Here is a 12265-nt window from a genome sequence, read left to right on the forward strand (position 1 = left end):
ACATTTAGCAAGAGTAAAACATTTTAAGTTTAGCTATAAGAAATATGTAGGGCCTCCGGTTACCCGGAACTACTTTTCCTTTTTGTGTACCAGGGAACATGACAAGTTGACGTACAAAAAAAAAAGCACGAAAGAAAACACCGGTGAATCGCGTTGTTTTTATAGCAGGCTACTAATATGTACTAGGCTACATATTAGCATTTCATTATTATAAAATTTAGTTTATATGCATGCGCCTTTATTTACTGTTATACGATTCGAACATAAAAGTCTCCAAGAAGAGAACCGGCGCAGAAACCTGTTACAAAGTACCAGTCCTGTCTAGAATAACAGCATAACCCTCGAAAGAAAGATTGCGTTCTGTGAAAATTATAAATCATGGACGAAGAACCAGAAAGAACAAAACGCTGGGAAGGAGGATACGAGCGAACCTGGTGAGAGACGTTGAACTTTGTGTGTTAGCGTAATTAACATTACATTAACTCGTACGTGTTTTCATTATGTTCTATTACGTTATTTTCAATAAAGTCAATCAGAACTGTATAATATTACCTGCACCGTTTAACAATCTCATATTAGTTTTGAAATTTACAGTAGCAAATAGCTTATATGTAGGGTTTGTTTAGATTTTTCTCTGCTGTTTATGTAAAAAAATAATAAATACAAATATTAAAGTATTACTTATATTGTTACTAACAAGTATTATACAGTTCTCATATATTTTTATTTTACATGGGTAACAAAAACTGCGGTATTTTTGGGGGGTAAGGGAAGGATTGTACATCATTTTTTAACAGTCATCAGAAAACTTTTGTGTGTGAAGTTGGTTTTATATTCACACATTTGGACTTTGTCCTAATAATATATTTTTCACAAAAATATTATTTGCAAATACTAAATAGTGAAATCATATTAGCAGCCAATGACTATTAAAGTCCAACAATGTTTAGTCAAATAAATAGTGCTAATGTTGTTTTCAACTCATGCTTACATGTGATTCCAGACCCATTATTCAAAGAACTATGGTAAACAATATAGTTAGCGTGTCACAAGTTGACACTGATTGATTGTGAAAAATATAAAACCAACTGTACCTCAATTTATCCACTGGTGTTTATGTGAAGACACATATGATATAAAAACAGCTGCCATGTGTCTTTCTCAGGGAAGTGCTAAAGGAGGATGAGTCTGGGTCTCTCAAAGCTACTGTGGAGGACATCCTTTTCCAGGCAAAGAGGAAAAGGTGCAGCACTCAAATCTAGAATAAAAGCAAAAAAAAGGGTTTTATAAATGGTTAATTTGCCCTTCAACAATTTAAGCAGGGTATGCGCATCGATAGATTTGCTCTTCAGTGTTTGAACTCTCAGCAGTAAATATTAAACCACACTGAACTAAACTAAACTAAACTGAACTTCAACACTGAAAACTGAACTGACACTGTTTCAATTTATTATAATATTCTATGTGAAGCTGGATTGACACAATCTACATTGTAAAAGCGCTATAGAAATAAAGATGAATTGAATTTAATCGAATCTGTGGGGTTTTAAATTTTCTTAAATTAAAAAAAAAAAAAAAAAGTAAGGTCTTAAATTCTTAAATTGGCTGAAATATTGAATTGTCTGTTTTAAATCATTTCAAATGGGTCTTAATTTTCCAATGCCCATGTAAAGCTCCCCAATAACAATTAAGTATTATTTAAGCTATTAAATTTTTTTTTAATGGGGTAAATAAAAATCTTTACAGTTTAGCCCTGTAAAAGTCTGAAATTTAATTCATAATGGTCTTAAAAAAGTTTTTAAAAGTCTTACATTTGACTTGGTAAACCCTAAAAAAAGTTTTATCTAAACTTTTTTAAACCAGGGAGATTAGGAAATGAACTCCTGTTTCCTGAAAAGTTTTATATATGTGTATACATATATATATATATATATATATATATATATATATATATATATATATATATATATATATATATATATATATATATATATATATATATATATATATATATATATATATATATATATATATATATATATATATATATATATATATACACACACAAAGAAAATTTCCTGTTTAAATTAAGTGGATTTTTGTCCGAGCCCATTAGTATATATTTATTCTTATATCTGTATTTCATTACAGACAACAATGGTAAGTCAAATCACCACAATGGTTTATCTTATTTTTAATACTCTTTATTCTCTCTAACTCATAAATATCTCGCAATAACCCAGCAGGCACACAAATTCATAAGACATTAATATTAGGTTAGATTTAGGTCTTAACTTCGGGTGACCAAAATTCAATGTCTAGCCAGCTTCTAAGGACAATGTTATTTTGTCGTCCAATAACGACACCAAATTACGTTGATAATTGGTTGATTTTAGGTTGTGTTGTAAAGTGACCAAAATCCAACGTCTGATAGATGTCATAGTGGTAACGCCCACACAACGTCAAGGTACAACATGATTAGACGTTGATATTTGGTTGATGGTTGGACGTTGGTCATTGGTATCGGCCTGATGTTGGATTCTGACGTCAACCTGATTTTTACTTCCAAACAAAATTCAATGTCCCCATGACGTTGGGGTACAACGTCAATATGACGTCACGTTGATGTCCTGTGCCTGCAGGGAACAGACAGGGATCTTTATATACCCCCAAAAAGCCCGCGCTAGCACACACACATTCTGCTTATACATGTCCAGCTCATAAAAATTTAACAAACAAGACTTACCTCATGTAATTTTGCTCCCATAGCAAAAAGCATCTTAATTTAATTTAATAATGAAAAAATAGCTTTATCTTTTTTTGGGCAAAATAAAAATCTATGCAAAGTGATGTATTTTCATATTTTAGTATTTTTCTCACTCTCTCCTAGAAATGTGTGAAAAAAGTTACCTTTTTCCTTTATAACACCAGAATCCCTGATTAAATATCTGTTTGATCTGATTTTCTTGGTTTGATACAGTCTGTTTGTCTCATTGCAGAGTGTTTGAGAGTCATGGACAAGTCCGGCTTGGGATGGTAAAATACATTTTAAATTTACCCTTGCTTAAAGTTTTTAAAAAAAAAATTATTTATTTATTTATTTTTGATAATCCTAATCATGCGTATAATTTCCCCCAACCCAGATGAGGCACCTCTTTGTAATCATTGACTCTTCTAGATCGATGGAAGATCATGACCTGAAGCCAAATAGACTGACTTCCACCCTGAAGGTTAGTATCGCTGCATCTATAGCGTAAGCCTAATGTTAAATAAAATGTGCCAAACTGATCTTTTTCACTTTTTAGCTGATGGAGCATTTTGTGGAGGAATACTTTGACCAGAATCCAATCAGTCAGGTAACGTATTTGTCTCCATGTTTGTCTTTCAGAGTTAACAGTGTGTGCAGCTCCTGTTAACTGTACTGTCTCACCACAGATTGGGATCATTACCACCAAGAACAAGAGGGCAGAGAAGCTCACTGATCTTGCAGGTTGATGCATTACTTTTATGTTTGCATATTTTTAAGATGTTACCAGTATAATCACACTGTTTTGCTCTCACCAGGGAACCCTAAGAAGCATATAACAGCTCTCAAGAAAGCTGTGGACTCCACATGTGTCGGGGAACCTTCCCTCTACAACTCTCTCAACATGGCTCTGCAGAATCTGAAGTCAGTAACACTTTCATCTGGAGCTCAAATGCAGTTGTGTTCTTGACAGTTTAGCTGTAGAACTGGATCCATTCCATAAGCTTTATGCATGAAGTACTAGAAACACCAAATTAGAGCTGCATTGTTAATAATTAAAAGATCACGATCTGAATTCACACCCACAATTTGAATGAAATCCAAGACTTTTGTTCAAATAACTATAGGACTGTATCAATATTTATTTTTTAACTCGTATTATCCCAGAAGTATGGCCTAAAAGTTTAATCAAAAACCAATCTGGTTAACCAGCTTTTAAAAATTCCATCACTCATATTGTCATACCAGTAAATCATGACATGTAACTGTTAAAAAATGTATTTGTCATTAAATTATTCATTCAAGAGGCTCATTCACAACTGCTGATTCATCCAGTAATGATGTCTTTATAAGTCTTTGAAACATTAGTTTAAGCATATTTTAATGAATAACTAATTTAAATGAATTAAATGTTAAATAGTGGTGACTGGGAGGGGACATATTCTTTTACTTACTTTGGTGGTGGCCATGACATATTAACCTGAGATCCTATGTTAAGCAAGCAGCATATTTTACTAATGACCAAAACTGCCGAATTAAAGGGGTGGTTCAGCCAAAAATACAATTGTTTACTCACCCTTCACTTGTTCAAAATTTATTTAGCTTTGCTTTTAATGTTGAAAAGAAGATATTTTGAAAAATGCTGGTTGTTGGCATCCATTGACTTCCATTTTCTATGGAAGTCGATGGGAGCCAGCAACCAGCATTTTTCAAATGATCTTCTTTTCTGAAGAAAAAAAACTCAAATGATTAGAGCCACATGAGGATGACCAAATGATCATCATGGTTGAACTACCCCTTTAAGGAATTGTTATTTAAATATATTGGACTATGTATATTATATTTCTTTTTATGTACTGTATAGACAGAGTTTAAACAGGGTTCATATGGTCATGGAAAACCTGGAAAAGTCATGGAATTTTGACATGGCATTTTCCAGGGCTGGAAAAGTTTAGAAAAAACAGAAAAACCCACAAAGTTTTGGAAAAGTCATGGAAATTAGTTTAACAAATATCTGTATACTTGAATTAGGGCTGCGTGATATTGGAAAAATCTGACATTACCATATTTTGCATTTCTGTGATATATATTGCGTTGTTAATACAATTTCACCAGATGATTTAACAGGTTTATTTGGATTGATTGGGGGATTTTGTAGAGGAGTGAATCTCGAATAATATATAACAAATAAATTACAAGCATAGATAAATAAAATATAGTAGAGATAAAAGTGAATTATAGTTTTCAGGTATTCATTATTGAGTTACAGATATTGAATAATCAACACTGCATAGTCTTCATTGTATATTATTTAATCTTTATTAAAGTTACAAAAAGTTTTTGTAGCCGGATCTTTTAAAATTTGAATGTCTGATAATATTTTTTCTTCTGGAGAAAGTCTTATTTGTTTTATTTCGGCTAGAATAAAAGCAGTTTTTAATTTTTATGAACCATTTTAAGGTCAAAATTATTAGCCCCTTTAAGCTAATTTTTCCCCATGGTCTACAGAACAAATCTTTATACAATAACCTGCCTAATTACCCTAACCTGCCTAGTTAACCTAGTTAAGCCTTTAAATGTCACTTTAAGCTGTATAAAGTGTCTTGAAAAATACTTAGTAAAATATCATATACTGTCATCATGGCAAAGATAAAATAAATCAGTTATTAGAAATGAGTTATTAAAACTATTATGTTTAGAAATGTGTTCTAATGTGTAAAAAATCTTCTCTCTGTTAAACAGAAATTGGGGGAAAAATAAATAGGGGAGCTAATAATTCTGACTTAAACTGTATATGTAGACATTACATGATACATTACGTCATGAAAATGAACTTGAAAGTTCTGGAAAACTCTGTCATGGAATTTTAGTAGTAAAAATGTGTATGAACCCTGTTAAAGTTTTGTAGTTAATTATCAATTTTCATATGGGTTCTTTATTGAATAATTTGGATCAGAACTGTCTGTCTTTTAAGGAATTTATTTATTATTTTTAAATATTTATTTAAATACTTGCAGTGACAGAACAGCGATATAGGTGTCTCATGTCATGATATACAATAATACATCATTTATTATGCAATCTACCATCAGCTAGTAATTCTGAAGGGTAAAATTAACACACACAAAAAATATTTGTTCAATACACAATCTCCAAAAACTCACACAGAGGATTCCAGATATGCCAGAAATCATACATTTTTTTTAAGGGTCTGATTCAGCCACATATTGACTACGTTAGGAGAGGATCACAACAAAAAATACATTTTATTGGAGGATAAGTACAAAGGTGTAACAAATTCTGAGGTTTTATTCAGCTTTAATAACTGGACATAGGGCAAAATGTTTACCAACAATCTCGTGAACTATCATGAACCTTATCTGTTTTAATGCAGACACATGCCTGCTCACACAAGCAGAGAAGTGCTGGTTATTTTCAGCAGTCTTACTACCTGTGACCCAGCCAACATCTATGAGCTCATCAAAGTGAGTTTAATGACATGAATCACGGCAGAACATAATGGTTATTAAGTATTGTTAAAAGTCTTCTTTTTTATGCATCATTAACAGACCCTGAATGGTTTGAAGATCCGAGTGTCAGTGATTGGCCTGTCGGCAGAGGTACGGGTGTGCACCATTCTCACAAGAGAAACCGGAGGTTAGTCGTCTTACTTTTATGCAGGAACACCGTTTATCTTTGTCTAGTGTTTTTCTGACTGTGTTTGGCCCAATAGGATCCTACAATGTGATACTGGATGAGAGTCATTTTAAAGAGCTGCTTCTTCTGCATGTGAAGCCTCCTCCTGCCAGCTCCTCCTCAGAGTGCTCCCTCATCCGCATGGGTATCATCACGTTCATTTACACCACATTCGAAGGATTGTTGTTAGTATATTGCTCTTCGCTGCTAGGTGATAAAATGCTAAATTTTTTAAAGGAAGGAGTGAGTAGAGCTTCGTTAATATTCTGCTGTTGTTGTTTTTTGTTTTTGGGTATGCAACGAATTTAATATTCTAGCATTAGACCTGATTAGGGCTGCACGGTAATGGAAAAAACTGACATTGCATTATTTTCATTTACTGCGATATAAATGCAATTTCACCAAATGACTTGAATAGCTTGTAAAAAAGTCATAAGTTTTATTGACATAAATAAAATAATAATAATAATAATAATAATAATAAAGAAAGATAAGCAAAGTTAAATACAACAGATACAAATAAACAATGATTTATGATTTTTTGGGGGGTCAAACAGTATTCAGAAACTGAAATTAAATAATGACCACATAATAACGCTGCATTGTTTTCACTGAGTAAATAATTATATGATGTGCATTTAATATTTAAGCTTCAAACATTTCATTTATTGTGCCCAAATGGCTTAAATTAGCTTGAAATGCTTGCACAGTCACAGGCCTTAAAAACACATGCAAATAAAATAAGCTGAAATATGAAATGACTCCACTATGTTGTTAACTGTAACGTCTGGTCAACTGTACTCCCAACTACATTGCAGATCCCTGCTATGTGACTATTGCAGACTTGTATGCTGAGACGATATATATTGTGCAGAGCTAGACCTGATTCATATCCGGAAGGTTATGTAGTAGTTTAAGCTACTATATGTCATATTGAATATATTGTTCTGCAATATCTATTCATTTGTTTAGGTTTCCCCCAGCATGTCATTGCCTCTCTGTCTGATCAGGATGCCAAGCCCTCATTCAGTATGGCGTGAGTACAGATCAAATCTAATTATGTTTATTACATTTAATATCATTTAATATTGAACTTTGATCATTTATGTTCACTTTCTTAGTTATTTTTAATAATTGAATACTCTTTTTCTAATGTTTCTAGTCTAATTCTTTAATTAATTTACATTTAGATTAATTAAACTGTAAAAAGGAATATTATGAAATGAATTGTAATATATTTTTAATTTAGAAAATGTAATTTATTCCTCCGATATCAAAACATTTTGGAACGTTTAGCAGCCTAGTAGCCTCCAGTCTTCACTTCCTACTTAATATTTTTGTGAAAATGATGACAGTTTTCTTTAAGATGAATAGGAATCTAAAAAATTTAATTGAAATCTTGTATATTATTTACATTTACATTTATTTTAAAAAGCAATGGTGCCCCAGAAAATACTTTTATTTTAATTACAATATTATTACTATTGTTTTTACAATACAGAACAGTTATTTAACAGAAAAAGCATGCTAACATATATCATTACACACATACACATATCAATATGCACATATATAATTACATATATATACAGCACGTAAACTTGTATATAAAAAAAAAAAGCCAAAAGCATAAGATTACTATATTTCTTCCAATTACCATATTTCCCAAATAATGTTTTACAGAGCAAGGAAATTTTTACAGTATGTCTGATAATATTTTTTTCTTCTGGAAAAAGACTTAATTGTTTTAATTTGGCTATAATAAAAAAGCAGTTTTTAATTTAAACCATTTTAAGGTCAAAATTATTAGCCATTTTCCCCCAATAGTCTACAGAACAAACCATCATTATACAATAACTATTAATAACCTAATTACCCTAACCTGCCTAGTTAACCCAATTAACCTAGTTAAGCCTTTAAGCTGTATAGAAGTGTCTTGAAAAATATCTAGTCAAATATTATGTACTGTCATCATAGCAAAGATAAAATAGAAATTTTTAATTAATTCTGACTTCAAATGTATATGTGTGTGTGTGTGTGTGTGTGTGTGTGTGTGTGTGTGTGTGTGTGTGTGTGTGTGTGTGTGTGTGCGTGTATATATGTATATATGTATATATATACACCATTTTTCCTAACCCTTCCTGAAAAAATATATTTTCCTCCTTAACATAAATGTCAGTTTATCCGTTACATTAATTTCTTCAGTTATCTCAAACCACTGCTTATGTTTGAACGTTGAGTCTTTAAGCCAATTCCTTGTTATAGTCTTTTTGCATGCCACAAAGAATCTTACACAAAAATTGGTCACCTCTGGGGACAATGTCTATAAAATCTCCCATAAGCATAAATAATGCAGTCTTAGGAACTCTGTATTCAAACACCTCAGAAATAACAATCTGCACACATCATCCCAAAACGGTTGATTTCTAAAATGATGGTATATTTGATCATGAAATAAACAACAACAAAAATTAACCGTATTGTATTTTGTACTGTATTATTAGACACCTTGACAGCAGTAGTGAGCCTGAACTCAGTCTGGGTGGATACTACTGTCCTCAGTGCAGAGCCAAGTACACAGAGCTGCCGGTGGAGTGTAAAGTGTGTGGTAGGGCCTCAATTCTTCAACATCTCTGTTCTTCAAGTGATCTTTCGTGTGTTAAGTCCTCATTGTCTGTGTCTTCTCTCTGGTGCAGGTCTGACTTTAGTCTCTGCTCCTCATTTGGCCCGTTCCTTCCATCATCTCTTCCCTCTGGAGGCCTTCCAGGAGACCCCGCTGGAGGAGTATGAGGGAGAGAGGTGAGCCACACACACTTTCTAAACTGAAGCACTCTTCCCTGAGCTATAATCCGTTCAAGAGTTAACACTCAAGAGTGAGAGCTTTTCAATTCAATTCAGTTCAGTTCTATTCACCTTTATTTGTATAGCGCTTTTACAATGTAGATTGTGTCAAAGCAGCTTCACATAAAAGATCATAGTAAATAGAAACAGTGTCAGTTCAGTTTGTAGTGTTTAAGTTCAGTTCAGTTTAGCTCAGTTCAGTGTGGTTTAATATCACTGCTGAGAGTCCAAACACTGAAGAGCAAATCCATCGATGCGCAGCTCTACAGATCCCGAACCATGCAAGGTAGTGGCGACAGTGGTGAGAAAAAAAAAACTTCACCAATTGGCAAAAGTGGGCCAAGTTGGGCATGATCTTTCCATTTCTCCGCTGGCCAAACGTCTTGTGCAGAGCTGCAGTCTCAGCGGCGGTCAGGATAAAGGCAGAAAAATTGTTCTGTAATGTACTTTTGTGTAACAAATTAAACGCAGTGATGTATTGGTGGCCTATTAGTAGTACTCATCAATAAATGCTTATTTTTATGACTATTGGCCTGAAAAGAAAGTAAATTATCAATCAGTAAATGAAGGATTATTTACACAAGTCGATCGGCTTCAGATGTGTTTGTTTGATTGATTGACACGTATCTCAGAGCAGGCACATGTTTTTTAAAAGATTTTTTTGCAACTGCAATTTGTAAAATGAGTTTTAGAAAAGAAAGATCTTGATGTTTCAGACTAAATTCATTTGCATTCCTAGTGCCAGGAATTAAGGGAGAGATAAATGTCCATCACTTGAATCTTTTGAAGTGGGCAGTTTTGAGCTCCTTGGTTTGAGTTTGCTTTTGTTTTCAGTATTGGGGCCAAAATTCACCTCATTCCAAAGTGTCTTTCTGAAAGGCAGATTTGTCCAGTTTGGAACTTAACAACTGTGATCAGTGTGTCTCATTTCAGACTAATTCATAGCATTAATCTTTGTCTTTTCAGGTTCTGCGAAGCTTGCCAAGGAGAGTTGAAGGACAAAAGTGTACGTTTTCAATATCAGCTCTTTTGCATGTAAATGGTAAAAGGGACACTTCACCCAAAAGTGAAAATGTACTCAATATTTACTCACTCTCAAGTGGTTCCAAACCTTTGAGTTTCTTTCTTCTTCTTAACACAAAAGAAGATATTTTGAAGAATGTCAGAAACGGGTGCTTATCGACATTCATAGTAGAAAAAACAAATACTATGGAAGTTAATGGCTACCAGTCTCCAAGTTTCAAATGTCTTCTTTTGTGTTCAGAAGAAGAACCCCAAACAGGTTTGCAACAATGGTCAGTAAATTATTACAATCTTTTTTCCCCAGAGAACTTACCTTGTAATGTGTGTGTTTATTATTATTTTTAAATATAATGCAGCCTGATTGTTTTGTCCCCTCCACAGGTGTTTACTTGTCTAGCATGTAAAAAGGTGTTCTGTGTGGAGTGTGACATCTTCATACACGACACACTGCACTCCTGTCCTGGCTGCATGCAGACTGACGGGACGTCCTGAGAACTGACCTGATGACAGATGTGAACGTCAGAAGTTTAAGAATAAACTGAGAGATGAAGAAAATGAAGTGGAAGTAAGCAGACAGAGATTTACATTCTCACCGAATCGCAGTTTTAGGCACTGAACGGCAATGCTTGTGAGTACTTGTCGTTGCTTTGTTTACGGCATTATTGTGTATGAAAGGGCGCCCCCTATCGGGGAAAAAGCGTCTTTGGACCAAAATGAAACAAGCCGACGAAGTTTTTGTTACTTTTTCTAATGTCCCATTTTATTTTATTTTTATAAAAAAGCTGACTGTACTAGACTTTAAACGCCAGCTCTTTCTAAATTTTGTACCTCACATGCCATGGAAATGTACTTGCCTATGCTTAGTGAATCACAAACAGACCTGTGGAAAATTAAGTGGACAATGTTTAAACAAATTAAAGCTTTTTGTTTAAATCATTACTGATTTGTAAGGTTTATTAAGGTGATTGTTGCTGGTATGTAGGTTTAAACCGTTTATATTTAATTATGGCAAATGTCAGAAATACTGGTTCTGGGACTTTTTTTTTCCCAGCACAGAGGTTTATAGTAGACAACATTTGATGCAGATCAAAAAAGTTTTTCAAAATTGTCCTAAGACAAGAATAGCTGTTGTCTAATAGTTTTAGGACGACTGATAAACTTTTGAACCACTTCAAATTTTACATAGTTTAGAGGTGTTGCGCACACATGTGTGACCCTGGATGACAAAACCAAACTTGTATTGCATGGGTATATTTTTCATAAGTCAAAACCAATCATTTTGTATGTATCAAAATTATATTTTTCTTTTATGCCAAAAATTAATAGAATATAAAGATCATGTTTCATTAAAATAATATTTGTTTATCATCAACTCATGTAGACTGCTTTAAAGGTGATTTTTCTCTAGATTTATTTCTCCTGTATTTATTCCCCCTTAAGATTGCAGATTTTCAAATTGTTGCACATTGTCTAAATTTGGTTCTGTTCTAATAAACTACATAGATGGAAAGCCTTTTTATTCACCTTTCATATGATGTATAAATCCAAAAAATGTACACATGATCTCTCTGTTTCATCAGGCTTACAATCTCATGCTTACAGTTTCTCAACTACATTATTACAGCACTTACATTATCTAAAAATATGTACACCATTTTCAAAACAATTTATCAGTTTATGCATGATTTAACAGTGAATATTAGTAATAAATAATAAAGATCTTGTCATTGCTGGTATTACTATTTTTAATCAGAGTTCATATTAGATAGAGTACATATTTATTGTTCATGGAGTGTTTGAGAAATATTTTGTGGCCCACTAATTTATTTAAATTGGTAGATCTGAATGAGCATGTAATACATAAAAACTATTCAGGGAATTTGAACATTATATAGGGGTTAAAGTGTTAATTGCAATGACAAAATAGTATTGACAAAATAAAAGCTATCACAAATGTAA

The 12265-nt window shown here is 33.0% G+C and overlaps 1 protein-coding gene across 1 annotated transcript; it reads left to right on the forward strand.

The window, feature by feature from the left end:
* Positions 1–116: 116 nt before the first annotated feature.
* Positions 117–11328, forward strand: gtf2h2 (general transcription factor IIH, polypeptide 2). Its single transcript, XM_056457804.1, has 15 exons — positions 117–434; positions 1166–1243; positions 3000–3036; positions 3144–3230; positions 3306–3356; positions 3436–3490; positions 3565–3670; positions 6141–6231; positions 6316–6403; positions 6480–6587; positions 7415–7478; positions 8947–9050; positions 9139–9241; positions 10250–10289; positions 10688–11328. The coding sequence occupies exons 1-15, from the start codon at positions 379–381 to the stop codon at positions 10796–10798; spliced, it is 1179 nt and encodes a 392-aa protein (XP_056313779.1). The 5' UTR covers positions 117–378; the 3' UTR covers positions 10799–11328.
* Positions 11329–12265: the final 937 nt, after the last annotated feature.

The sequence above is a fragment of the Danio aesculapii genome, chromosome 5 (assembly GCF_903798145.1).
Source record: "Danio aesculapii chromosome 5, fDanAes4.1, whole genome shotgun sequence".
Taxonomy (NCBI): Eukaryota; Metazoa; Chordata; class Actinopteri; order Cypriniformes; family Danionidae; genus Danio; species Danio aesculapii.

Bases quoted from the DNA above. Each gene is read 5' to 3' on its own strand.
- gtf2h2 (XM_056457804.1), top strand. From the start codon at position 379: ATGGACGAAGAACCAGAAAGAACAAAACGCTGGGAAGGAGGATACGAG. The intron at 1,244-2,999 runs GTGCAGCACTCA...GTCTCATTGCAG, and splicing joins TTCCAGGCAAAGAGGAAAAG to AGTGTTTGAGAGTCATGGAC. The intron at 3,671-6,140 runs GTCAGTAACACT...GTTTTAATGCAG, and splicing joins ATGGCTCTGCAGAATCTGAA to ACACATGCCTGCTCACACAA.